The 27,977-nt window shown below is 46.9% G+C and overlaps 2 protein-coding genes across 3 annotated transcripts in view; one reads left to right on the top strand and one right to left on the bottom strand.

The window, feature by feature from the left end:
• Positions 1–1,427: 1,427 nt before the first annotated feature.
• DLAT (dihydrolipoamide S-acetyltransferase) lies at positions 1,428–11,111 on the top strand. Of its 2 annotated transcripts, XM_073585155.1 has the most exons (15): positions 1,428–1,867; positions 3,513–3,614; positions 3,743–3,867; positions 4,238–4,382; positions 5,242–5,368; positions 6,275–6,450; positions 7,569–7,722; positions 7,995–8,062; positions 8,273–8,368; positions 8,714–8,821; positions 8,918–9,036; positions 9,118–9,280; positions 9,919–10,055; positions 10,652–10,801; positions 10,889–11,111. In XM_073585155.1, exons 1-14 carry the CDS (start codon positions 1,646–1,648, stop codon positions 10,779–10,781), a joined length of 1,872 nt encoding a protein of 623 aa, XP_073441256.1. In that variant the 5' UTR covers positions 1,428–1,645; the 3' UTR covers positions 10,782–10,801; positions 10,889–11,111. The 2 variants fall into 2 exon arrangements, with proteins under 2 accessions (XP_073441256.1, XP_073441255.1); XM_073585154.1 differs by having other exon boundaries at positions 10,652–11,111.
• Positions 11,112–12,574: 1,463 nt separating this feature from the next.
• PIH1D2 (PIH1 domain containing 2) overlaps positions 12,575–27,977 on the bottom strand; it is a 46,868-nt gene continuing 31,465 nt past the window's right edge. Inside the window, exons 5-6 of the mRNA XM_073585156.1 lie at positions 22,884–23,164; positions 12,575–13,423 (exon numbers count right to left, since the gene is read on the bottom strand). Of these exons, the coding sequence (XP_073441257.1) occupies positions 13,289–13,423; positions 22,884–23,164 (416 nt within the window). The 3' untranslated portion in view covers positions 12,575–13,288. The remainder of the gene's footprint in view (positions 13,424–22,883; positions 23,165–27,977) is intronic.

Raw genomic sequence — 27,977 nt, forward strand, 5'->3', positions numbered from 1 at the left:
TGCACAAAAAACACTGAAGTCGCACGACTTCGCTCACTATATCAGCACTCTGGTATATTCTCCCCCCTCTTTCTTTCTTTTTCTGTCTGTTCTTTCTTTCCTCTCTTTCTTTCTCTTTCTCTCTGTTCTTTCTTTCTTTCCCCCCTCTAATCTTTCTTTCTCTCTGTTTTTTCCCTTCTCTATCTCTTTCTCTGTTCTCTTTCTTGCCCCTTTCTTTCTTTCTTTCTTTCTCGCTCTCTGATCTTTCTTTCTTTCTCTCTGTTATTTCTTTCCCATATTTCTCTCTCTATTCTTTCTCTCTCTGTTCTCTTTCTTCCCCCTCTTTCTTTCTTTCTCTCTATTATTTCTCTCTCCTTTCCTTCTTTCCCCTTTCTTTCTCTCTCTCCCTCTCTGTTCTTTCTTTCCCCTTTCTTTTTTTCTCTCTCTCTGTTCTTTTTTTCTGTCCCCTTTTTTTCTCTCTGTTTTCTTTCTTTCTCACTCTTTTCTTTCTTCCCCTCTTTCTTTCTTTCTATCTCTCTGTTCTTCCTTTCCCCTCTTTCATTCTTTCTCCCTCTCTGTTCTTTCTTTCCCCTCTTTCTTTTTTTCTCTCTCTGTTCTTTTTTTCTATCCCCTCTTTTCATTCTCTGTTTCTTTCTGTCTTTCTCTTCTTTCTCTCTGTTCTTTCTTTCTTCCCCCTTTCTTTCTTTCTGTTCTTTCTTTCCCCTCTTTTTTTCTCTCTCTGTTCTTTCTCTCTCCCTGTTCTTTCTTTCCCCTTTCGTTCTCTAGCTGTTCTTTCTTTCTTTCTCTCCTTTTTCTCGCTGTTTTCTTTTTTCTCGCTTTGTTCATTCTTTCTTTTCCTCAGTACCAATCACTGTGCCCACAGTACCAGCGTGATCAGCAGTGCTAAATGGGTGTCGTTAGGGCGTGGACATGGGTGTGGTCGGGGCATGGACATGGGTGTGACTAGTTTTGAAATGGGTGTGGTCGGGCATGGCCTAAAATTTGCCGCGCGAGTTGCAACCTTTGTCCTTCTTTCCCTTCTTAAAAAGTTGGGAGGTATGATCTTTGTAACCTCCTGATGAACCATGTTATTGATGGGGAAACGTGTCAGGGTGCATCTATATTATCTATTTTTACAACAAGTATATCACATGCATTGTGATTTTGGATGTTATTTTGGGACGTATCAGGACGTCACAAGCGAATTCCGCCAGACGCTGCTCTTGTGATCACGTGATATAAGCGTTGCCAGGAGCAGCTGTCACTCAGGGACACACACCCCTGTCCCGCCCTTCTAACGACCTCACGTTCCCGCAGGCTGACGTCAGGACGCTCCATCTTACTCTACCCGACCATTGAGGTCACCGGAAGTCTCCAGCCGCCATGTTTGTCCCCCCTTTTCTGATGAGAATTTCATGTTGTCAGTGACATTTTTCGCTCCTTGTATATGACAGTGAGCGGTTTTACCGCTCCCAGCCTATTGCATGACGTGTTTTATGTAATATTACGTGGGGTTTTCTTTTTTCACGTGGGTGTACTAAGATGGCGGCAATAGTAAAAGCGCGACCTCTAGGGGGAGGCTGAGGTTGCAGCGTCTGCCGTCAGTGTTCCCGTATCGCCGGGGAGGTCATTGAGGACCGAGGCCCTGAGTCTTCCCTCCACAGCCATGCTCCGCCTGTGCCTGAGGCTCCGCGGCCCTCTCCGTTCTGTCCTCCCGGCCCGGGGGAATGGGAGCCAAGCAGGGCGGCTGCGGCGGTACCACACGGGCACAGGCAGCCGGCTCCGGGCTCTGACAGCGGCTCCAGCTCGGAGGTGTACAGCCCGGCTGCCCGGGCTACATGGACCGGAGATCGGACGGCGGTGGTACAGTCTGCCCCCACACCAGAAGGTGAGGACGGCACCGAGGCCGCAGCGGAGTATCATCGGGGCCGCGTCCTGCAATCCAGAGCTTAGCGACTAATCACAGCCCAGCTCTCATCCTACCAGCGCAGAGTGTGACATGAGAGCTGCTCTCTGATTGGTCACTACTGGCAACAGCGACCAGTTCCTCCATTATGGTCGTCCTGATCACACATAGGTATGCGGTGCATCGTCCCGTCAGAGGCGCACATTAATAGACGAAAAAAACTTTTTTGCTACACAGTGATAGTCACGCTCCATTATGCGGCTCGTGTGTGTGATAATTAGGCAACGGTCACACATTGCAGGAAATGTCACAACAGACAGAATCTGTAGGGTGTCCTCCTGTTTGTGTGTGATGGCTCTGTGGGGTCTTCCCCCGCCCATGGCACCATGGGCAAATGTGTGGGGTCTTTCCCCTCCCTGGCGCCGTGGGCAGGCTCTGTGTGGGGACTTTCCCCTCCCTGGCGCCGTGGGCAGGCTCTGTGTGGGGATTTTCCCCTCCCTGGCGCCGTGGGCAGGCTCTGTGTGGGGCCTTTCCCCTCCCTGGCGCCGTGGGCAGGCTCTGTGTGGGGATTTTCCCCTCCCTGGCGCCGTGGGCAGGCTCTGTGTGGGGATTTTCCCCTCCCTGGCGCCGTGGGCAGGCTCTGTGTGGGGATTTTCCTCTCCCTGGCGCCGTGGGCAGGCTCTGTGTGGGGTCTTTCCCCTCCCTGGCGCCGTGGGCAGGCTCTGTGTGGGGATTTTCCCCTCCCTGGCGCCGTGGGCAGGCTCTGTGTGGGGATTTTCCCCTCCCTGGCGCCGTGGGCAGGCTCTGTGTGGGGATTTTCCCCTCCCTGGCGCCGTGGGCAGGCTCTGTGTGGGGCCTTTCCCCTCCCTGGCGCCGTGGGCAGGCTCTGTGTGGGGCCTTTCCCCTCCCTGGCGCCGTGGGCAGGCTCTGTGTGGGGCCTTTCCCCTCCCTGGCGCCGTGGGCAGGCTCTGTGTGGGGCCTTTCCCCTCCCTAGTACCCTCTACAACCACAAAATAACTATCCATACAATGTCGCAGACTCCAGGTAAAGGCTCATTTTCACGCTGCGATTTGAACCCCAGAGTGAAGATTTGTGGTCGAGCATCTGACGGGCTTTTCAATAGATGTGATCCTCTTCACTGGCAGGAAGGAATGTCGCCACTGGGCAGAGAGTGCCGTCCTCTAGTTTGTGAGTGTCGGCAGCTTTGTGCGGCGTTAAATATCAATGTTGTTCAGAGCTGACGGCGACATTAACAATGAGGATTGGTAACGTCGGGATCGGCCCTCGTGCACTGTCTCCTAAATACGCGTTATGCAGTTGGTATCCAGCGAGTGCACTCGGTCTGTGACTTCATAGCAGACAGCAAAAAAGTGCTCCGACCCTCCCCAGTTCTTTGTTCTGCATTCATTGCTGTCTTTGGCATCCACCAGAAACTTTTAGTTTTGTCTCATTCTTTACCCCCCCCCCTCCGAGTTCCTTGGTAACCTTGGTCCCCCCCCCATCCTCCCCGTTTTAGTATATTTTTAATGATGCCTTACAAGTGATTTCCCCCCCCCCCATTATTTGATGTTGGGAGCATTCTGTGCTGAGACTCCCATCTGACTGGATGTGCTCTTGTCTCTCTTAGGTGCCTTTGCCAGCTCTTTCCCCCACAATGCAGATGGGCACCATCGCTCGATGGGAAAAGAAAGAAGGAGAGAAAATTAATGAAGGGGATCTGATTGCGGAGGTAATCATGGAGGCGATGCATGTGCCCTCCATCCAGGGCAGAGTGATGGAGAGCGGGTGCCTTCATCCACTATGGATACTGCAGCTTGTGCACAATCACTCGTCTCTGATATGTTTTCTTATATACAGGTAGAGACGGACAAGGCCACAGTAGGATTTGAGAGTCTGGAGGAGTGCTACCTGGCTAAAATTCTCATTTCAGAAGGGACAAGAGACGTTCCCATCGGGTCCATAATCTGTATCACGGTAGACAAGTGAGTGCCGGGTAGCGTGTGAATATTCCATGTGTGGGCAGAGGTTTAACAGCTTATTACCCAAAAGATGGAGTCAAGTGTTATTCCAACACCGCTCACGTCACGTCTATACACACCTGCTGGGGCGCGTATGCAGCCGGCAATGTAATGAGCAGAACAGGTGCACACGACCGTTAGGTGAGATGATCAGCACCACTCTCCTCCTGATTCAGAAGTGAGCAGCGTCTGAGTAATGATATAGTCGGTTGTGGCTTTGACACCTCTAAACGTTTGATACAGGACAGAGGGCTTGGTTTAGGATGGTCTGCACTGTATTGGCCCACTGAGGATGTATCCTACTAATACATATGTTTTTATTTCTTATGCACAGGCCAGAACTCATTGATGCCTTTAAGAACTACACCTTGGACTCTGCAGCTCTTACTGCTCCTGCAGCCCCGGCCGCCGCACCACCCGCTCCTGCACAGCAAACTCCTGTTCAAGCTCCTGGCAGCTCCTATCCCACTCACATGAAGGTAAGCTAGACACTGCCGTCGTCCAACAGACAAGGACAACATCATGGCGTCCATTAACTGCATGTTATGGATTTTCTGTGGATTTTCCATCTGGATTTTCAGATGGAAAATGAGCATCTTCTTGCAATAACTGCACACATGGTGGATAATTTCCATGCAGAAATTGGCCTGCGGTGTAAAAAATTTTTTTTTTCTTACGTCCACCATTTGTCAACTCCGTGCAGTGCGTACGATAAAATCAATAGCAAATCCGCAACAGACTTCTCTCTTCTGTCCCGTCTGGACATTGTATAAATGTCTGTGTCTGCAGGATGCGTCACAGACCAGGTCACCATTCAAGGTTACATACAGATGTAATGGTTGCACTATAGCCGCCACCAGGAATGTTTTTCAGAAGCCGTGTCCCGTATTGTTCATGTTGTTGGAAGGTCGTCAATCAGCAATCTGACGTCACATCATAATTATTGTCCGTGGTCTTACGTTCTGCATGGCTCACCAGGAGAGACTTCAGCATGGGTGTCTTCAGAACTGGGTTTCCCAAAGATGCTGCAATTACGTGATTATATCATTACTTTATGGCTGTGCGTTTTCTCCAGCGCTAACCCGTGAATACTGAGTAGACTCCTTTAATTTTGATACCATCGGTGGATTTGTAGCATATTATCATCTGCAAGGAGTTTGTATGTTTCCCCGTGTTTGCGTGGGTTTCTTCCCACATTCCAAAGACATACTGTTAGGGAATTTAGATTGTGAGCCCCATTGGGGACAGTGATGGTAATGTCTGTACGGCGCTGTGGAATTAATGGCACTATATAAATGAGTAAAATAAATAATATCACTATTTTCTCTTATTGCACAGATCATGTTACCTGCACTGTCACCTACAATGACCATGGGCACAATACAGAAATGGGAAAAGAAGGTCGGAGAAAAGCTCAGTGAGGGAGATCTGCTGGCAGAGATCGAAACGGACAAAGCCACCATAGGTATCTTCCCTCAGACACAGGGTGGAATATAATAATAGTTTATTTTATCCTTACACGAGGAACCAGTTATCCTGCTTAAAGGGGTTGTGTCACGACGGACATTTAAATGTCTTATCTACCTCTGCGTCCTGCACCTTTATCCAGAACTGGGTCCATACAATGTACCATGCTGACCGGTGCTTGATGGCAATGGTGAGAGAGGTGGCCGTGAACCTGCGCTTGTAAGCCACCTCTCCTGTGGTCGGGCAGCAGTGGGAATCGGGGGACTCCTGTTCTGGAGACAGGTGCACATCCAGTTAGATATGTGCTTCCCATCAGACATATTGGCAGAGGCATTTGTCCTTTTTGCATGTCTAGGCCTCTAAGGCTAGTTTCACGCTAGCGTTTGGAGGCGCAGCGTACGCTCACCGTGAAGCTCGGCCCCCTGCCGCGCCTCCGTCGGTCAGCTCCGCCTATGGGCGCATGAAGCTGCATGCGACCTGTGTACCCTATCTTTAGCATTGGGTACGCAGGCCGTGCGGAGGTGTGCTTTTGCCGGCACATGCGCCCTTATGACGGTGCGCCAAACGTATCGTGTTGCATTTTGGTGCGGCTCATGCACTGTCAAAAGGGCGCATGCGCCAGCAAAAGCAAACCTGCGCATGGCCTGCGTACCCAATGCTAAAGATAGGGTACGCAGGTCGCATGCAGCGTCATGCGCCCATAGGCGGAGCTGACCGGAGGAGGCGCGACGGGGCGGAGCTTCACGGCGAGCGTACGCTGTGCCTCCAAACGCTAGCGTGAAACTAGCCTAAGCTTTATCATAGGATTGAAGCTGCCAGTAAGTGATGGGTTAATGTGGATAATTGATTATATTACAGATTCGGTTTGAAGGGTTAATAACATTCATTCCTTACACTTTGCAAGGTTTTGAAGTACAAGAGGAAGGGTATTTGGCCAAAATCCTGATAGCTGAGGGCACCCGTGACGTTCCTCTCGGGACCCCCCTCTGCATCATAGTGGAGAAGGAGTCTGATGTTGGAAGCTTTGCGGATTACAAGGAAGCGGCTGTAGCAGTGGATATTAAGCCACATCCATCCCCGGTACGTAACGTGAGACATACGGGCTCGTCTGTCAGCAGTCACTAACCATCGTAGAAGTAAGGCTTTGTGCACACAGAGATGTCGGACGTGGGTCCGAAAAAATAATAATGAAAATAAAACCTTGAAAGACTATTTAGTTCAATAGCCCAAACTAACCACTGATCAATCAAAAGGCTTCAAGGAAAAAAAAATCTCTCCAAAAACTTTTTACATCTTCAGGAAATCAAAAAAAACTCCACTAACCCCCCCCCCCCCCCCCCTCCAAAAAAAAAAGGAGTGCTTCCTGAGGTTTTCTCTATAAAATTCATTCTTTTTAATCGCCTCTGTGTGCACATAACCTGAGGCTCGGTTCACATCTGCATCGGGAAGGCATGCCAGTGACTTACAATGTCGACTTGGTGGGTCTCAGCATCGCTTGTTTTTAGTCCAGGATTGGGGCTTCCTAATGCAAAAGTCCTGGCATCTCACACATAAGTTTGCACCCTCAAATGAGGCTGCGTACATGGGAATTGCTGCATGGTTACATGCAAGTCCATGGCGTCCAGAGTCTGAAGTCACTGTGCAGAACTTCTCATTACTGTACTAATGGCAGGTCTCTTGCACGAGTCCTATATTGGGTGCCCAGCGGCCCCCTTCTCACCCCTGTAAGCAGCGTCTCTCCACAGCAGAGAGGCTCTGCACAAGTCTCTACCTAAATGTCATTTTCCCCCCCATTTATAACAGAAGGCAGAACACTTTGCTGGATCTGTTACACAATGGTTCCCAGCGAAGCCAGAGAGCCATCACTGAATTATAGGGACCTCAATTTCCCATTAAAGTGTCTGTCGCTCTGACAAATCTCCACACGTGCCCAGCCATCACTCGCCAGCTCTGGTAGATGCTACAAGTGACCTCTCCAATTCTAAGGTTTGTTAAATCTGGAGCAGTTGCCTTTAGTAACCTGTCGCTTCCCAGAAACTTCTGTTATCAGTCATCTATGAAAATGACAAATACAACACCCATTCTCCTTCCTGTTACCCAGCCAGGAGCTTTATCAGTCCGAGAAATGCGCAGATAATTGGTTCTTTATCTTTACTAGTTGTGCCTCCTTCTCACATGGAACCATGTCTGTATTGCAGGCTGCAGCCATACCTCCTGCTCCACCTGTATCTGCCGCTCCTCCGTCTGCACCAGCTCATCCCCTGACTCCTGCATCCAAGGGGAGAGTGTTTGTGAGTCCTCTGGCTAAGAAGCTGGCAACAGAAAGAGGCATCGATATTAAGCAAGTGCGGGGTAAGTGCGGCGTGCCACGCGTCATCTGTACCACCTTCCATAAAATAGTGTCGCCTGCACCGCTCAGTGATGCCGTATGTGTGTGACCGTATAGAGGACCTCACAGTGATGTGTATATGACATGACATACTGTCGGGCGAGCTCTGCAGACATGGTGCCGGTCCTGGAGGCGAGTGTATGCGTGTTTTATTTTACATAGGGCTCTTTTTCATAAAACAAGGGGTCGTCCAAGTCATTTCAGCTGTCATTCTTGTCTTCCGGTAATATTCCAGGTACGGGGCCGGATGGCAGAATTACGAAGAAAGATATCGAGTCCTTTGTTCCTCCCAAGGCCGCGCCGGTCAGTGTACTTATTGTTTCCCTGACACTTTATTATCTTCAACAATTACAGATAATTCTCTCCAGTCTCGTCTTGTCGGCCCGTAATACGCCGGTTACATCCATTATTTGCCCCGCAAGTGTGTAATACAGAGGATGTGGAATAAACTTGTATCCAGCCATGATGATAAAGCTCAGTGCTGCTTATTCCTGATCATTTTTATGCCCATAGTCTCCTGCTGCCCCGGCTCCTGCGCCACCATCTCCTGCCGTGGGCGCCGTTCCTACTGGAGTTTTCACAGATGTTCCTATAAGCAACATCAGGAAGGTGAGATCTTGTTGTCGGTCATAGAAAAATGGAAGATAAAAAGCTGCTGCAGTGTAATTACTATTCATGTTGCCAAAAAACCCTCAATTTTTATTTCTATAAATAGTAGGAAATTTCAGGCACAGCAGTTTTTAATATACTCTTATCCTGTGGGTTTAACAGTCAGGCAGGACCGATCGACCTGATCGAGTCTCCTCGCAATGGACGGATAGATGTGACAATCCTAGTTTTCAGTTTCCAAACGCTCTGACCTTTTTTGTATGGAGCTGGCTCTGCTGTGCCACACGGCCATGCCAATAGGGTCTCCCCAACGTCTCTGACCACCTCCCCTATCTCTGCCCGCAGGTGATCGCCCAGCGGCTCATGCAGTCCAAACAAACCATACCTCATTACTATCTGTCTATCGACATAAACATGGGAGAAATACTGAAGTTAAGGAAAGAGTTAAACGAGGTGAGTGACTGTATCTTATGCGCTGCGCCCCACACCAATATCTGCATCACGCAGTGATCGCCATGCTACGGTTTTTCATATCTTTCTGTTTTACAGGTTACAAAGTCTGAAAACATTAAGCTCTCGGTCAATGATTTCATTATTAAGGCCTCAGCTTTATCTTGTCTGAAGGTGCCCGAGGCAAACTCCTCCTGGCTGGACACCGTTATTAGGCAGTAAGTCCGGTCCAGCTGTCCGGTGGTGAGCGGCGTCACAATGGTTCATTGTGTCTAATCTTTACGTATCCGTATTTTTAGAAACCACGTAGTGGACGTCAGCGTGGCGGTCAGCACCCCCGTCGGTCTCATTACACCCATAGTCTTCAATGCTCACATAAAGGGCCTCGCATCCATCAGCAAAGACGTGGTGTCCTTAGCGACACGGGCACGAGACGGCAAACTAAAGCCCCATGAATTCCAGGTATGTACCACAAAGGATAAGTTATTAATTGCTGAGGGTCTGATCTCTGGGTCCCAGACCGATTCTGACTACCGGGCTCTGCTGACCTGTCCTCAATATAGGTGAGGTGTGCGTTCTCGAACTCTAGCCATTGTCTATGGGACTGCTGGAAATAATAGAGCATTGTCCTCGGCTTTCTCTAGCAGTCTTATAGAAAATAGATGAGACTGAGGTCGCTCCTGGGCACCATTACCTTATTTAAAGCAGGGCACCACATATTCCCAGTATTGGCATTGCTGGTGGTCTCAGTGCCTTGTCAATTAGTAAGTTCTCCCCTTAGCACTGGGCTACTGAGCTTGAAGAGACTTAGGTGAAGGAGGCATCTACACAGTGTTCATTGGAAAAACTTGGCTACTTTTTTACCAAAACGGCACCCTACCTTTCCACAGGTTGCATGTGATACTATAGCCAAGCCCCATTCACTTCAGTGGAGCCAAGCTTGTTTTTGGAATATAGCCACCATGTTTTTCTGATGTATGAGAGGGTAAAGCCATGAGATAATCATGAAGGTTTGTGTGCGATGTAAAATCATTGAAATAAAGTTATAAAATCCAAAGTGACATCGACCATTTAATCGTCATCCATGTGATCTATTCTAGGGCGGAACCTTTACTGTCTCCAACCTGGGTATGTATGGGATCAAGAACTTCTCTGCAATTATTAACCCCCCTCAGGCATGTATCCTGGCTGTGGGAGGATCGGAGAACAGACTAGTGCCAGCAGATAATGAGAAAGGGTAAGGATGTTATGTGGCTGCCATGGCGGTCTGTAAATACACGAAAATAAATATACAGTAAATGTGAGTGGCTGCAGATCGATTTATCAACGTAGACAAAATTAAGTTTGTTCAATCATGTCAATGAACTGGCAAATGCTCCGAGGGCGGAACCAGTCCTGGAAAAGTGCTCTATCTCTGCACACTAAATGATGCCTCATGTCACCCCTTAAAATCAGTGGATGGCTGCGCCATTGTGACTTTTTTTGTAATATTACTTAGTTCAAATAGATTTGTTACAATACCAACAAAATATCAAAATATTAATCCAATACAGTAAACCTTGAAATGGCAGAATCGCTGTGTATTGGCCATATCACCACCCAAAAAAGGCTAGGAAATAAAATACTCCAAATTTGAACCAAAAAAATGTAGTTCAGCCTATAAAAAAAGTTATGGCTAATATGGTCATTCCCAAATACAACTCGACCGGTAAAGATAAAAGCTTTCGTGGCTGAATGCTAAAATAAGTTATGATTTTTGAAAGGAGGGAAGGAAATAATAAAAAAAAAATGTCCATGTTTTTTAATTAGCTTTATTTCTTCATCTTATTCCAGGTTTGACGTTGCCAATATCATGTCGGTGACGTTGAGCTGCGATCACCGCGTGGTGGACGGAGCTGTTGGTGCTCAGTGGTTGGCTGAATTCAAGAAATTCCTGGAGAAGCCGACCACCATGCTGCTATAGATTGCTGGATCTCCTCTCCCGTGGGTCATCTGCTGCGCTCATAGGATTATTTATAAGCTCCTATCTCCGAACACTCACATATATGTAACTTTTTTTTTTTATTTAAGCGAACAAATGGGGAAAAAAAAACACCTAATTGTGTGGCCGTACAGATCACTCCAGTGCCGGATCTCCTGAGAACTGTGCTGCATCCAGGTCATCAGTGTCTTCTCACAAAGGTCAATGTTTCTTAGATGGTTTTAAATCCTTGCTATCAAATCAGGTCGTCTGATTATACATGCGAGGTCTGCAGATCTTGGCAATGGATGAATAAATGTCTGTTTAGACATCGATGAGACGGATTTATTGTTTTAGCACGTGCGAGGAGTAACAATTCGATAATGCATTATCAGAGTATGTATACTATTATCAGCAATTCCAGACTTGCCGGGAATTCCCTGAAGTGTGGATCGGGGTCAGGTAAGTGAAGATGCCGTCCTGTTCCCTATCATAGAACACCCTGACCCCCGCACCTTCTTCCCGGTGCAGGAGCTAGCTGCGCTTTTCTTTTTATATTGTTGCATAGAAAGGATTTACCAGCCAAGTCCAAGGTTGAATGTTATTTCAGCCCATAAGGCTGGACAGCTGAAGGAGTGACGGAAACAGTATGAATAATATCTGTAGATGGTGGTGGGCATTATCCGTTTGCAGCACTACTCCCTACACCGCTATTTATAGCGTGTAACACATATTACTCATACAGTATACATATTTTCAGATGGGGGAAGACTAACTTTTATATCTGTAGCAGCTTACAATATATTTTAAGGTATGAATTTCCAATTATTAAAATAATTAGAGGAAAACATATCAGTTTCTGTACCATTAGATGTGGTGATCTGCACCATCACCTGGCCTCAGTTTCTTTCTTCTTTTTAAAAGTGAAAGTTAAGATTTTTACTTTTGTTCCATTTTTATACAAGATGTTTTTTACGTACAGTATGGGGGAGCCTTTCATTATCCAGGGATTTTAAGCTACAACATTTGCAACTGTTGAAAAGCTATTCTGTAATGGCAGTAGTGGAGTACAAATTTAATATAACTCTTGTCATAGGTATATGTACCTAAGAACAGCCTTGCCCCTGCTGCCCCCACTGATCAGCTGATCTTTGCTGTGGTGGGTGGACAGGGCTGAGCTCAGCTGCTCTAAAGTGTAGCGGCCTCTGCTGGTCACTGCCAGCTACTGCAGCACCACCTATTAAAAAGAATAGCTGCTGCTACACTTTAACCGGAGATATATTATGTAGTGAAATTCACATTTTCCTGCAAATTTCACCCCTCTAAATCAAAAGGGTGAACATTCAGCAGAAAGGGATATGTTGTGGGTTTGAAAATCCACATGACAGCTCCCTTCACAGACTTTATTTTTCACAGCATTTTAATGGGGTATTCAGACCGTCCTCGTGGCTTCTTCTATAATCTGGATTTTCTATGTGGCTATGATTTTCTGTTTAGATGTAACCTAGGGTTGTGTTCACAAATGCATTTGCATTTTTTTTTTCTTTTGCACTGATATTTTGAGCGCATTGAAAAATGGCTAAGATTTAACATTTTTGAAAAATAGCATCACACATCTAAACACTGCCTAAGGATGCATTTATACTAAAAAAAAAAACAAGTTAGCTGTTAAATGGTAGCTGGTCAGACAGGTTAGCAGCACTTTCATGCACAGAGAACATTTAGCGCAAGCTTGTGCACATAAAATACCACTAATAGCTGCATGTTCACACAGGACAATGTGCTGCCAAGAACAATGATTTTACAAAAGGTTTAATAATCATTTCACCTGACAAAAGACAACCTCTGCTCGTTTGTCTGTGGATTCATAGTTTACTTAGGCAGAACAACAATCGGCAAACGAGCGTTCCTGATAATCTTCCAGTGTGAATGCGTCCCGGCTCCTGAACATACCGCTACTGTGCTGTAGCCTTTACAGCTATTGTGCTGCTTTGGAAAAAAAGAAAAACTGTGAAGTCAGCTCACCACTGTGTAGTCTCCTCTTTAGACAGCTGGCACTCAGCACGGTTCCATTGAAGCAAACGTATGTAGGAACAGGAGGGAAGGATCCAGCGACAAAATAGCAGTCTAAAAAAATCTTCGAGATCTTGACGAAGACTGCAGCGTCGAAGCGCGTTGATCTGACAATGTTTTTTTTTTTGCCTGATAACTTTGCGCCGTCCATGTTTTAAATAATGGATTAAAAGTTATTTTTTAGACTATTTTCTCGCTGGATCCTTCCCTCCTGTTACATATTGTGCTGCTTTGGATTTATCCATTTTGAGTTTTGCAATTGGGTGTGAATACGTGGTAGAAAATAAAATCACAGGATGCTGCAAGTGCTGAACGCTACATTCAGGCCAGCACACTGCAAAGAAGCTGTGAACAAACTGAAGACATTACAACTCCACTGCTATAGGATATTAGGCTGTGGTCCTGGCATCGTACTGCAGGTTTGTCGGTAGGTTCAGCTACAGTACAGACATGGAGACTGTCAGGCTGCTGTTTGCTTTGTTGTACTTTGCAGTGACCGTATCTTCATTCACCAGCGTTGGAAGATCCAAGCACAATCTGTATGTTCCAGGGACTTCAAGCAGCAAATCATCCTAAAAAGTAAAAGAAATTTAATTGTCTGATTTATTAATCCACAGGAAAAAAAAAAGTAACACATGGAAAAAAAAATCTGAATACTCAGAAAAGTTGTGGGAATAAAATAAGAGCAAAACAGTGGCCACTTTTGACCTTGTGATAGATTCTCTTAATTTCCAGATCTGCTAATTTTACTGCATACAAATATTCCCTATAACACATCATTTCTGAACCAACTTCTCTTAGGCTGATTCACACATCTGGCATTCACAGACCAAGGATGGACTTTAGGCTGGGATCATACATGCAAGAAACTTGGACGAGTCTCGCATCTTAATACCTGGCACTGCCGCCGGCACTCGGGAGCGGAGCGTGCAGCTGCATGTATTTCTATGCAGCAGCCGCACGCTCCGCTCCCAAGTGCCGGCGGCAGTGCCAGGTAATAAGATGCGAGACTTGTCTGAGTTTCTTGCATGTATGATCCCGGCCTTAATGTGAGGACTGGCTCAGCATCCTCTGACCCAAATGTTGAGTCCTGTTCAGGAAACCTTCGGCACATCTTAAGGCCTCTTTCAGATGTCAGTGTGTCCGATATGTGTGGTGATTGGGTCTACATGTGAAACCTTTCAAGTGAATGGGTCTGTGCACATGTCTGTGTGTTTCCACAGAAAGTGTGTCCATGGGCAAAACACGCTGACATGTCCGTTTTTTAACAGCAGCACTAAGTCCTGTACACCTGGGTTCTCCAAATCCAGTCCTCAAGGCCCACCAACAGATCATGTTTTCAAGATTTCCTTTGTATTGCACAGGTGAAGCAATTATCACCTGAGCAATACTAAAGAAATCCTGAAAACATGACCTGTTGGTGGACTTTGAGGACTGGAGTTGGGGAACCCAGGTGTACACAGATGACATCCCTGTGTTATCAGTGTGACACCTACCGGCGCCTGGCAAGCAGCGGTAATGTTAGCTTTGTTACTCAGCACCTGGTGATGAAGACAGCTCTCATCATTAGCCCTTTCTCATGCTGCGATCAGCGATAGCAGTTGAGATTGTTGAGAGTTGTATTCAACTGATAACAGCGAGAGAAGACCACTCATGCTGGCAAATGTAGAAAAAGGAGAAGGCGTTCCAGTTTCTGGTAAAATATCAAAAGTCTTTATTCCATCAAAGTTTGAAAAATCGGAGACAGGATCGTCAACAAGCAACACGTTTCAAACACGGTTGTTCTTTGTCAAGCTTGACAAAGAACCGTGTTCGAAATGTGTTGCTTGCTGACGATCCTGTCTCCGATTTTTCAAACTTTGATGGATTAAAGACTACTTTTGATATTTTACCAGAAGCGGGAACCCCTTCTCCTTTTGCTACATTTGCCAGCATGAGTGGTCTTCTCTCGCTGTTATCAGTTGAATACAACTCAACTTTCTCGCCTGCTAACAGTGAGAGAAGACCACTCATCCTGGCAAATGTAGAAAAAGGAGAAGGCGTTCCAGCTTCTGGTAAAATATCAAAAGTAGTCTTTATTCCATCAAGATTTGAAAAATTGGAGACCGGAAGGGGTCAGCAAGCAACACGTTTCGAACACTGTTCTTTGTCAAGCTTGACAAAGAACAACCCTGTTTGAAATGCGTTGCTTGCTGACCATCCTGTCTCTGATTTTTCAAACCTTGATGGACTAAAGACTACATTTGATATTTTACCAGAAGCTGGAACTCCTTCTCCTTTTATGGCAGCTGATAAGAGCATTCATCAGCCGCCGCCTGCACTATAAATAAAAAAAAATGACGTGGGTTCCCCTGTATTTTTGATAACCAGCCAGGCAAAACTGACAGCTGCAACCTTCAAACCTGAACCAGCCTTGCTAAAGCTGACAATTATCAGGGACAGAGGTGTCCACATGCTGTATTTTTTTAAATAAAGCTAAAGCAGACAGCTGGGGACTTGTATTCTCAGGCTGGTATGGGGACATGGCTGTTGCCCCCACCCCAGCCAAAAAAAATGGGCTCATCCCACTTAACTTGTGGCAGTGGCAAGTGGGGTTCATATTTGTGGTGTTGATGTCACCTTTGTATTTTCTGGTGACATCAAGCCCACGGGTTAGTAATGGAGAAGCATCTATTAGACACCTATCCATTACTAATCCTATAGCTTATTGGTTAGTATTGCAGCCTTATAGCGCTGGGGTCCTAGGTTCAAATCCCACCAAAGATAATATCTGCAAGGAGTTTGTATGTTCTCCCCATGTTTGCGTGGGTTTCCTCCGGGTACTCCGGTTTCATTCAACACTCCAAAGACATACTGATCAGGAATCTGAATTGTGAGCCCCAAAGGTGACCGTGATGATAATGTATATAAAGCGCTTCAAAATAAGATATCGCTATATGAGCAGTGCATAATAAATAATAGTTACCGTATATACGCCGAGGCCCCTAATTTTGCCACAAAAAACTGGGAAAACTTATTGACTCGAGTTTAAGCCGAGGGTGGAAAATGCAGCAGCTACTGGTAAATTTCAAAAATAAAGAGATACCAATAAAAGTAAAATTAATTGCGACAGCAGTAGGTTAAATGTTTTTGAACATCCATATTGAATCAGGAGCCCCAAATAATGCTCCATACAGTTCATGATGGGCCCCATAAGATGCTCGATAGAATAATATGCCCCATAATGCTCCATAAAGTTTGATTGCCCCATAAGATGCTCGATAGAATAATATGACTCATGCTGCCCCATAAAGTTTGATTGCCCCATAAGATGCTCGATAGAATAATATGACTCATGCTGCCCCATAAAGGTTGATGGCCCCATAAGATGCTCCATAGAATAATATGCCCCATATGCTGCTCCATAAAGGTTGATGACCTCATAAGATGCTCCATAGAATAATATGCCCCATATGCTGCTGCGATTAAAAAAAAAAACAAAAAAAAACTGACATTCTCACCTCTTGTCGCTGGAGGCCAGGTGCCGGGGTCCTGAGCAGGCGGGGACACTGGCGCGCTATGGGGGCCAGGTGACGGTATCGCTGCTGGCTCAGGCCCCCGGCACTTGCAATATTCACCTGCCCCCCGTTCCACCGCCGCGCGCCACTCTGTCTTCCGGGTCTCTGCAGTGAATACGTCATCGCATCCTCTGACCTGAATGTCACAGCCAGAGGACGAAGAAGACACAGCCCAGCGGTGGAACGAGGACAGTTGAATATTGCATGGCTCACCCTCCTCGTCATACTCACCCTCCTGGTGCGGTCTCTGCACTTCCCTGCTTCTCTGTTGTCCCGGGGGCCGGCAGCTCTTCTGTGCTCAGCGGTCACGTGGTACTGCTCATTAAAGTAATGAAGATGCGCTCCACACCTATGGGAGTGGAGTGCGTGCATATTCATTAATGAGCGGTACCATGTGACTGCTGAACACAGGATGAAGCTGCAGGCCCCGGGACGGAGACCATCGATGGCGCGGAGGAGGGTGAGTATGATCCCTTTGGCGGCTGCAGCTGCTCCCTGTACCCCCCCGCTGGCTTTCTGGCGTATGACTCATGTTTTAGCCGAGGGGGCGGTTTCAGCACAAAAAAAAACATGCTGAAAAATCCCAGCTTATACACGAGTATGTACGGTATATTGTAAATAAAGACACAGCCTAGAATAAAGTCCATTAATAGAAATAAAAGCAAAACACACTTTTTTCCTTTTTTTTGTTTAAAAATAAACAGTTATACTCGTCTAACGCCCATTCCATTGAATCCCTCGTCTCCCTTTAATAAACAAAAATAAAAAACAAATATCCCTCACCTGTCCATCATTCTGTCCCACGCCGTAATCCATGTCTGAGCATAAACAGTTTTCAACCTGGATGGTGTCAAGATGCGACCATCCAGGCTGAGAACCACTGAGGAATGAGCTGCTGCGAGCACATCAGCGAGCAGCAGTGACATCAGGCTACCGCTGGTCATTGAGGCTGCGTTCCCAGCTGGGCCTCTGAATTGCGGTGACCTCAGTCTGAGTTCACCACATTTCAGCTCAGTGAACTCACTAACTTTTTCTCATGGTGCCGAGGTCACCACAGTTCAGCCCGGCTGGGAAGCAAGCCTCAGTGACCTGAGGTAACCTCGATGTAACTGCTGCTCGAGCAGCTCATTCTTCAGTGATCCTTGGCCAGCACGGTCGCATCTTGGCACAGTCCAGGTAGAAAACTGTTTATCCCTAGATATGGATTACGGCGTGGGACAGAACGACGGACAGGTGAGATATTGTTTTTTTATTTTAGTTTTATTACAGGAGACAAGGGCTTCAATGGAATGGGCGTTACACGAGTATAAATATGTTTTTGCTATTTAAATAAAAAAGGGAAAAAAAGTGTTTTGGTTAAACTTCAAATAAAGGGCTTTATTCTGGATGTGTGTTTACTTAAAATATAACTATAGGATTAGTAATGAATGGGTGTCTTATAGACGCCTCGCCATTACTAACCCGTGGGCTTGATGTCATCAGACAATACAAAGGTGACATCAACCCCACAAATATGAGCCCTACTTGCCACCGTCACAGAGCAAGTGGGAAGAGCCAGGCAAATCTCCAAAATTGGTGCATCTAATTGATGCACCTTTTCTGAGCGGCTGCAAGCTACTATTTTAGGCTGGGGGGCCAATATCCATGGCCCCTTACCAGCCTGAGAATACTAGCTCCCAGCTGTCTGCTTTATGTTAGCTGGTTGACAAAAACAGGGATTTTGGTGTGTACTCACCGTAAAAAAAATTTTTCCAAGCCAATCATTGGGGGACACAGGACCATGGGTGTTATGCTGCTGCCACTAGGTGGACACTAAGCAAATACACAAAGAAAATTGTCTCCTCCGCAGTATACACCCTCTGCTGGCTCTATCCTGAACCAGTTTGGTGCTAAAGCAGTAGGAACTCACAGATAGCCAACAAAGAATGCAACATATGTCAAAAACATAAAGGACAACCACAAGTCAACAAGCTAACAGGGTGGGTGCTGTGTCCCCCAATGATTGGCTCGGAGAAAAGGATTTTACGGTGAGCACACACAAAAATCCCTGTTTCTCCTTCGCCTCATTGGGGGACACAGGACGTCCTAAAGCAGTCCCTGGGTGGGAAACAGCACAACAGCTGAAACCTTAACTACCCAGCGATTAATCTGGTTTACAGATGCGCTACTGTCGATTGCAGAACTTGTCTGCCATGGGCAGCATCTGAAAAGGCTTGAGAATGAATCTTGTAGTACGAATGAATCTTGTAGTACTTAACTAACGTATAAAGACTGGACTAAGTTTCAGCCATGGAGACTTGCTGTATTAACGCCTGGTGCCGAAAGGCCCAGGAAGCCCCCACTGAATGGATTTTGCCATGAGCCTCTCCGGATTGGCTGACCTCTGACACGGTAAGTATTTTTAAGCAGGTAGGCCTTTTCTATGTCACTCTGGAAACACAAAGAGGGAATCCGATGTATGGAAAGGCGCTGTTCTGGAAATGTATTTCCTGAGCACTTTCACCAAATCCAAAGGGCGGAGAGCCTTCTCAGTACGATGACCGGAGTTGAGCAGAACAAGGGCATGACTATGTCTTCATACAGATGAAAAGAAGAAACGACCTTAAACAAGCAGGCCGGAGACGTCCTTAACACCACCTTGCCCTGGTGAAAGACCAGAAATGGAGGGTTTGCAAGACAAAGCCGCCAATTCCGAGACCCGCCTGCTGGATGTTACTGCCACGAAAAAGGCAACTTCCCAAGAAAGAAGGGTGAGTGATACGTCCCGAGTTTGAAGGGGGCCACTTCTAAAGCACCTGAGACCGGATTAAGATCCCAAGGCTCCGAAGTCATCTTGTAGGGAGGAATAAGGTGTGGCACTCCCTGTATGAAGGTCTTGACCTGAGATTTGGAAGGTATTTTTCGCTAGAACAGGATGGATAGCACTTGAGAGAAGACAGTGCCAGGCTTGAATCGAATCCTGCTTGGAGAAACTCCAACATGGACGAAATAGCAAACACAAGTGGGGAACATCCGTGTTTTTTTTTTTTTTTTTTTCTTTTACACCAAGAGAAAAAAGGGTCTTCCCAAATATGATGGTAAATACGCCTGAAGGTAAATTTCCGGGCGTTGATGATGATGATGGTGGACGCTACGAGTCGCGAGCAACCGGCCTGGGCTAGGATCCAGGCTTCAATTCCCAGGCCGTTATACTCAGCACTCTTGAGTTCTGGCTGTAAATAGGCCCCTGACAGGAGGTCTGAGCGGTCCGGTAGCAGTCAGGAAACGCCGGCGACTAGTTGCACTAGTTCCGCGCACCACGCTCGGCGTGGCCAGTCTGGTGTGGCGAAAATCACCAGGATACCCTCCGCCTTGATCTTTTGAGTGACGCTTGGGATAAGCGGAAGCGGCCGAAAAATGTAAGGGAGGCGAAGGTGATGGCACTGAAGCACCATGTATCTCGGGAGTGAGCTATGAATGCCGGAACTTCGGCGTTTAAGACCTGAAGGCCATGAGATCCACATCCGGAGTACCCCAGCACTGACAAATGTGCTGGAAAAAACTTCCGGATGAAGAGACCAATCTCCCGAGGCCAGACCTTGACGGCTGAGAGAATCTGCCGCCCAATTCTCTACTTCCGGGACATGAACTGCAGAAAAGGCTGAATGGTGAGTGTTGACCCACCGCAGAATGAATGCTACTGCGAGCATCACTCTTCTGCTCCATGTGCCCCCCTTGCCATTAATGTACGCCCCCGCTGTGGCGTTGTCCGACTGGATTCGAATGGGACGGCCGGCCAAAAGTCGATGGAAACAATGAAGGGCCATCCTGATTGCCCGAATCTCGAGGATATTGATCGGGAGACGCGATTCCTGAAAGGACCAGCGTCCCTGGGCAGTGTGGGACGGAAAAACGCACCCCAACCAGTGGACCGGAAGAAACGACGTTCCTTGACCCAGTGAGGATGTTTACATCCACCGCCTGAGAGATCGCTTAATCCGGGGTAACAGGTGAAAACGGCGGTCCAGGGGGGGGCTGGGTTAACGTCCCAAGCCGACGGCAATGCCTCAGTAGAGGAAGGAAATGAAGTTGAATAAACGGTACTGCCTCGATCAACGCCACCAGTTTCCCCAGGACCTGCATACTGAACCGCAGGGAGTGGGGACGGCCGGGTTCCCCGGATCCGCGTCGAGATCTATTCTGGAGGGAGAATTACCAACCCTCGGAGAAGAATCCATGATCCGTGTCGAGATCTTTCCTGGAGGGAGAATTACCATCCCTCGGGGGAGAGTCCATGATCATCCCCAAAAAGGAGATTTGATGGGATGGGACTGAAAAGGACTTGTCTAGGTTCACTAGCCAACCCAGACGAGAGAGGGAGAGAGAGAGTGTCCACCGTGACACTGACACCTTCTGCACAGATCTGCAGAGACGATCCCTTGAGGAGGTCATCTAGGTAGGGTAGAATCACCACGCCCTGAGAGTGCAGAATGGACACGACAGTAGCCATGACCCTGGAGAACACTCTGGGGCAGTGGCGAGACCGAAGGGCAAGGCCATAAACCGAAAATGTCAGTCTCCGATTGGCCTGAGAAGAGTGGAATGTGGATACGCATCCCTGATGTCGACAGACGTGAGGTATTCCCGTTTCCAATGAGGAGATAACAGAACGGAGAGATTCAATTCCGAAATGACGTACTTTGACAAGCTTGTTTAGCAGTTTTAGGTCTAGGAGGGGGGCATGGTTCAGATTTATTCGAACCCACGCGTGCAGAAAACAATGGATTAGTAGTCCATCGCCTTAACCACTCAGCCACCTCGTCCTTGATAAAATGGAACTGCACACGCCTCTGTCCCCGGAAGATGCGACTGGAAGAAGCGTGTTGGCAGGGAAGAAGCAAATTCTATTTAGTGTCCGGGGGACACCAGATCTCTGACCCCTCGGTCTTGAATGACCGCCAGTGGGACCTGTTGAAAGAAGAGCAGACAGCCACCTACCCTGCCTGTGTCTTCCGGATACCGGAATGAATCATAGCGCAGAAAACATGTGGGAAGAGGGACCCTTGGATCAGCTCCGAGAGGGTCTGAGTCTCCAAGAATGAGGGCTTGAATGCCAGTTTGAGAATCCCTATCCCTGCGCTGGGCAATTAGAGATTTCCTGGAAGTGGAGTCTGCGCGCCACTTCCAGAGCCCTAGGGGCTCTCCTGATGGTAACGACGTTAGCAGCTGCAAGTGTTACACAGTTAGCCGCATCTATGTCTTGATCAGACTTAGCTAGAGCTTCTACCCGGCCTACCATAGGTCTGGCCACCAGGGGGCGGCAAAGGAAGGAAAGAATGCTGCTCCGGCAGCCTCAAAGACTGACCGAGCAAGATTGTCTGTCGGTCAGTGGGGTTTTAATAGAAGAGCCGTCAGTCAGAGACAGGAGAGATTTGGAAGCGAGCAGTGATATGTGGAGCCACTGCGGGGGACTGAGTCCACTCCTTTCTTAGAGTAGGAGGCTTCCAGCGGCTTTTGCCATGGGAAGCGCCTGTCCGGGCAACTTCTATGCCTCTGAACAATGTCCGTAAACTCAGGGTGGATGGCAAAAAACCCTGTGAGGATGTTAAGTCCTATAGAAAGACACGGCATGGTCCGAACTGCTGCGTCTACTATCAGGATTTTATTAACCTCATCAATGAGAGAATCTAGAGACAACTGGTAGTCTAGCGAGTCCGGGACTACAGCCACATCAGACTCGTATTCTGAGTCGTGTTAGCAGCAAGCCCTTGGTGAGGGGAAGCATGAAGCAGAGTCTGAGGACACCGAGGCACAAGAGTGTCAGGGGGGACTTGTGTATCTTCTGCCGCTCTGAGGGGGACTCTCGTGAGGTGGAAAGATCTATAGCCTTGGCCAGAGAGGCCATGTACTGTACCAGAGACGAGGCCCATAAATGATGGACGTGTAAACTGGCCTGTAAATCTTGCCTCACATCCAGACCTCTTTTACAAAGCATTTTTCAGTGGAATATTTTTTTTTACTTGTATTAAAAAAGACTTTTTCAAGGCCAGGTTTTGTTTAATTTTTTTCTTAAACCTTCGCATCTTTTATGGCTATATTTCCTAGACAATCCTATTAGAAAAATACTATACTCAAAGCTTGCTACAAGTTTAAAAAAATGACAAAAGTATCTAATATATTGGTGAGAGTGTGCACCATCATTTAATATATACTGTAATCTCTTAATAATCAGACAATTTTCTCCTTTGCCTCTCTGCATTTCAGCATCTATAAAACTTTTTTTTTGTTTTATTGCCAGCCCGGCCAAAATTATGACATCTATTTAGTAAAGTCACATGAAGAGAAAAAAAAAGTTGCTTCTCTTCTCCACCCCAAAGCCTGCCATAGAAAAAGTGACAGAATTTTACCCCATGTGAAAGTTATTGTCTGTGATTGACGAAACAGATTTATCAAATATATGATGCAACTCATGGCGGCAACAGCTCGATCCTCTTACCTTAGATACATTTAGATCACAGCTGGAGACAGAGCGCACCCCTTGTAACTGTGCTGTCAGAATTAGTTTCTGTGTTTTCCCAGACTTGTCCTTTATTAGAGTCAGGTCATATTGCGGAGGGGGCGGCAGATCCTTATGCAGTTCTGTGCTGGAGATCACTTCTATCAGGCCTACTTTCGGCTTAGTTTTGCTTTCTGTCATTCTCTCTATGGATATTTTAGGTTTCTCGTCTTCTTTCAAGGCTATGTTTCCTAGCTGCTCCAGTAATGATCTGTCTGGGACTGAGGGGCAAAAGCAGTATTAATAACCTGAACAGATCATTAGCTAAGAACTGAATGCACTTCAGTAAATAAATAAAAAAACACATGAACCCCCTGGGCATGCTGGGAGCCTGAGAAGTCTTTGGTCAGCACAATTTCACACTTAATGCCCATAATGTTCTCTTCAGTTGGGTATTGACTCAATTCAGATGAAAAAGCTGCAGATTTTGGGTTGAACTCTTTTTCACGCTGATTATGCCTCTGAAGTGGACAGCAATGCTGATATAGAGGTGCATGACCTATATGTTTGCTGTCCTATAAGCAATTTGTGCTCTTTGTCCTGATCACTGCAGGACCAGTTTAAAGAGATATTCCAGGTCTGCATACTTCTGTATTGGAGGTGAGCAAGACTGGTGATGTCTACTAAAGTCCGCTGGGACAGGTGCACAATTTTTAGGTACCATGCACACATCCTAAGGGCTCATACTCACTTGCGAGAGACTTACGATTCTCGTGCGAGTCTCTCGCATGAAAACCCAGCACTGGGACCGGAGCGTGCGGCTACATAGAAATACATGTAGCCTCACGCTTCGGTCACAGTGCCAACGGCAGTGCCAGGTTTTCAAGCGAGAGACTCACACGAGAATCGTGAGTCTCTCGCAAGTGAGTATGAGCCCTAATGATGAGAATGGCATAGGAGCATGATACCTTAGGCTTTGGCAGGCTTTGGTAACAGACGCGAGGTCACCAATTCCACTCACCTACAGATACAGGAATTTAAAGATGTATTATTGTTTCATAAAATAATTATGTTCTTTGCATAATAAAAATGTACACAATTTTCCAGTATCTTTTTTTTCTAACTTCTTAAGTTCTTTGCTTACTGTTGTTCAACAAAATCCTACATCCAATGAATAATGGTTGGCTCCTTTTGGAAGTGCATTGAGCAGCAGGGTGGTTTGCTGGTAAAAGGGAAAAAAAAAACAAAAAAAACTCTTTTAAATCTTCTGCCTGAGCGAGCGTGAACGAGCTAAGTGTGACCTGAGCGTAAGTGCGAACTGTGGTAAGTGTGTGACTTGTGATTCAGTGACTTTGGATTCAGGGAGTTTCCAAGGGAGGTATTACTGAATTACTGTTATATTTTATTGATACTCTTTATTTATTTTTACTTATCTTTTCTGTGTAGTGAAATCCCCATTAGGATATGCTCCACTATTGCCAATGCCATCCAGTGTACGTCTTGCCGCATGTATGAAATCCTTGAACAGCCGGTCGAGGGTGCATACTGCTGTGCGAGATGTGAGCACGTTGTGCATTTGGAAGCCCAGATACTGGATCTAAATGTGCAGCTGGCAACACTGAGATCCATAGACAATATGGAAAGGAGTCTTCTGCTCACTGAGCAGACACTCAATGGGATAGATGAGGGGGGGATGCTAGATTGGAGCTGCAGGACAATGAAGCAGCTAGCTGGGTGACAGTTAAATGGCGGGGTAGAGGGAAGAGCGCCAGGGAGGCTAGTCCTGATCTGGCACACCCCAATAAGTTTGCTAAGTTGGCAGATGAGGGGGGTGTCAGTACAGGGGTAGCACTGCTGCAGCAAGGCATGCCCTCTGAAAGCCGGAGGAGTGTCTGCTCCAGTAAGGGGGGAAATAGGAGAGCAGGGCAGGCCAGACAGGTGCTGGTAGTGGGGAACTCAATTATTAGGGGAACAGATAGGGAAATCTGTCACAAAGACAGGGATCGTCGAACGGTGTGCTGCCTACCTGGCGCTCGAGTCCGACACATCGCTGATCGTGTTGACAGTTTACTGGGAGGGGCTGGTGAGGATCCAGCGGTCATGGTGCACATTGGCACAAATGACAAAGTTAGAGGTAGGTGGAGGGTCCATAAAGATGATTTCAGGGAATTAGGCTGCAAGCTTAAAGCAAGGACCTCCAAGGTGGTATTTTCGGAAATACTTCCTGTACCACGTGCCACACCAGAAAGGCAACGGGAGATTAGGGAGGTTAATAAGTGGCTCAGGAATTGGTGTAGGAAGGAGGAGTTTGGGTTCCTGGAAAACTGGGCCGACTTCTCAGTTGGCTACAGGTTCTACGCTAGGGACGGGCTGCACCTCAATGGGGAGGGTGCAGCCTTGCTGGGGGAGAAAATGGCTAGAAGGTTGGAGGAGTGTTTAAACTAGGGACTGGGGGGGAGGGTATTCCTTTTATAGGAGGGGAAGACTGCAGATAGAGAACTGGGCACAAATAATGAAATTGGGGGTGGGGGTTAGAACAGTTAAGAATTTAAGAAAGAATAGAGATACATAAGGTGCATGTATACTAATGCCAGAAGCCTCGCCAACAAAATGGAAGAATTAGAATTAATTTTGTTGGAACATAATTATGACATGGTGGGGATATCTGAGACATGGCTGGACAAGAGCCACGACTGGGCGGTTAATTTGCAGGGCTATAGTCTGTTCAGAAATGACCGTACAAATAAGCGAGGGGGAGGTGTGTGTTTATATGTAAAATCATCCTTAAAACCCATCCTGCGTGATAATATATATGAATAATGAAAATGTAGAGTCCCTGTGGGTGGAGATAAGGGGAGGGGGAAAAAATAATAAATTACTGATAGGGGTTTGTTATAAGCCTCCAAAAATAATGGAAGCAACAGAGAATATCCTCATAAAGCAAATAGATGAAGCGGCGACTCAAGGAGAAGTCATTAATATGGGGGACTTCAACTACCCTGAAATACATTGGGGAACCGAAACCTGCAGTTCCAGCAAAGGTAATGGGTTTTTGACAACTATGAGAGACAATTACCTTTCACAACTGGTTGAGGACCCAACAAGAGGGGGGGCACTGCTAGACCTAATATTAACCAACAGGCCAGACCGCATATCAAATGTAAGGGTTGAGGGTCACTTGGGTAATAGTGATCACAAAATAATAAGTTTTCATGTATTGTTACGGTTGTGCTATGGAGAGGTAAGGAGACTAGTACAACCCGGAGTGGACCCTCTGGGTCATGGCTCCAGAGCCCCTGCGGGCGAGCTGGCCAGGTGGAACCACCCCCTATACAGGGAGTGTTAGGGGCAGGCCCACAAGGGATGAAACCGTGACATCCGGAGCCAATGGGACGACTGGGTAGGCACCAGGGAAGCAGAAGCAGAGAATCCGAGATGCAACAACAGAGGGAGGTAACAGAGACTGCGGAACTAAGAGACAGGGAGTACCCGGGTCAGGCGGAGACTGGAGGCTGCAAGAGAGGAGATATATGATAACATGTAAGACACGGAGCTCAGGAGGAACAAACCAAGACTCTAATAAGCGAGAGACACACAGAGAGCCTACCCAAGATGGGAGCAGGGAGAGAGAGACACAAGAGCCGGAAAGACAGGGACACAGGGAGAGCAATGGGGGAGGACACAGAGGCTGCTAGCGGTAGAACCAGCAGAGAATACACAGAAGCAGGACAGGGCCTGAAGAATGGGCGAACGCTGGCCGATTGGACAGCGACACCGCATAAGAATAACAGGCGTCTTACCTAGGGAGACGCCGATAAGATATAGCCGGTGGGCGCCGCCATGATGGGGGCGGAGCCACCGCGTCAGAGGTCCCATCAGTCTGAGCGCCGGGTGGAACGTCGGACGAATGCGCGCAGGACCGACGTCTAGGAGGCCGGATGTCGGGAGCGGGGACGCGCCGTGGAGTGGGAGCGCGGCGGGAGGTGCGCCTGGAGCTGCGCAAGTAAGTGACAGCGCCGGTAGGGGGCGTGACATGTATCCTTTAATAAGATGTGTAGTAGAGGGGTAACTAGGACACTAAACTTCAGGAAAGCAAATTTCCAACGGATGAGAGATGATCTTGGTGCAATTAACTGGGACGATATCCTGAGACATAAAAATACACAAAGAAAATGGGAGACGTTTATTAGCATCCTGAATTGGACCTGTGCATAGTGTATACCGTATGGGAATAAACATGCTACAAATAGGAGGAGACCACTATGGCTAAATAGAGCTGTAAGGGGTGCAATAAGTGACAAAAAGAAAGCATTTAGAGAATTAAAGCAAGTAGGTAGTGATGAGGCATTAAATAAATACAGAAAATTAAATAAATTCTGTAAAAAGCAAATCACGACAGCAAAGTTTGAGACAGAGAGCCTCATTGCCAGAGAAAGTAAAAATAATCCCAAAATATTCTTTAACTACATAAATTGTAAGAAACTAAAAATGATAGTGTTGGCCCCCTTAAAAATAGTCTGGGTGAAATGGTGGATGAGGATGAGGTAAAGACAATATGCTAAATGACTTTTTTCAACAGTATTTACACAAGAAAATCCCATGACGGATAACATGATCAGGGTTAAAAATTCTCCATTAAATGTCACCTGCTTAACCCAGCAGGAAGTACGGCGTGTCTAAAAATCACTAAAATTGACAAATCCCCGAGCCCCGATGGGATGCACCCCCGAGTACTGCAGGAATTAAGTACAGTCATAGATAGACCATTATTTTTAATCTTTAAAGGGGTTGTCCAGGCTTTTCACATAATCTCAGTGCATATCTGGGCTGCCGAATGATGACAATAAGTAATTTACCTTCTGTCACCAGTTTGCAGGGTTTTCTAGATATCAGTCTCTTGCTTCTGAGCAGAACGTCCAAGGGGGGGTGTGTTCTGGCATTGAAATGAGAACTGGTCGTTTCCTCCTACTCTACTAAAAACCTGCCCTCTATAGCAACAACCCCACCCTCCATAGCAACAGGCCCTCCCCGTCCACATGAACAAGCCCTCCTCACACAGTAACAAATCCTCCCCCTCTAGCAGCCTCAGTGTAG

This window comes from Dendrobates tinctorius, unplaced genomic scaffold (genome assembly GCF_039654945.1).
Source record: "Dendrobates tinctorius isolate UK_male_01 unplaced genomic scaffold, ASM3965494v1 ptg000086l, whole genome shotgun sequence".
Taxonomy (NCBI): Eukaryota; Metazoa; Chordata; class Amphibia; order Anura; family Dendrobatidae; genus Dendrobates; species Dendrobates tinctorius.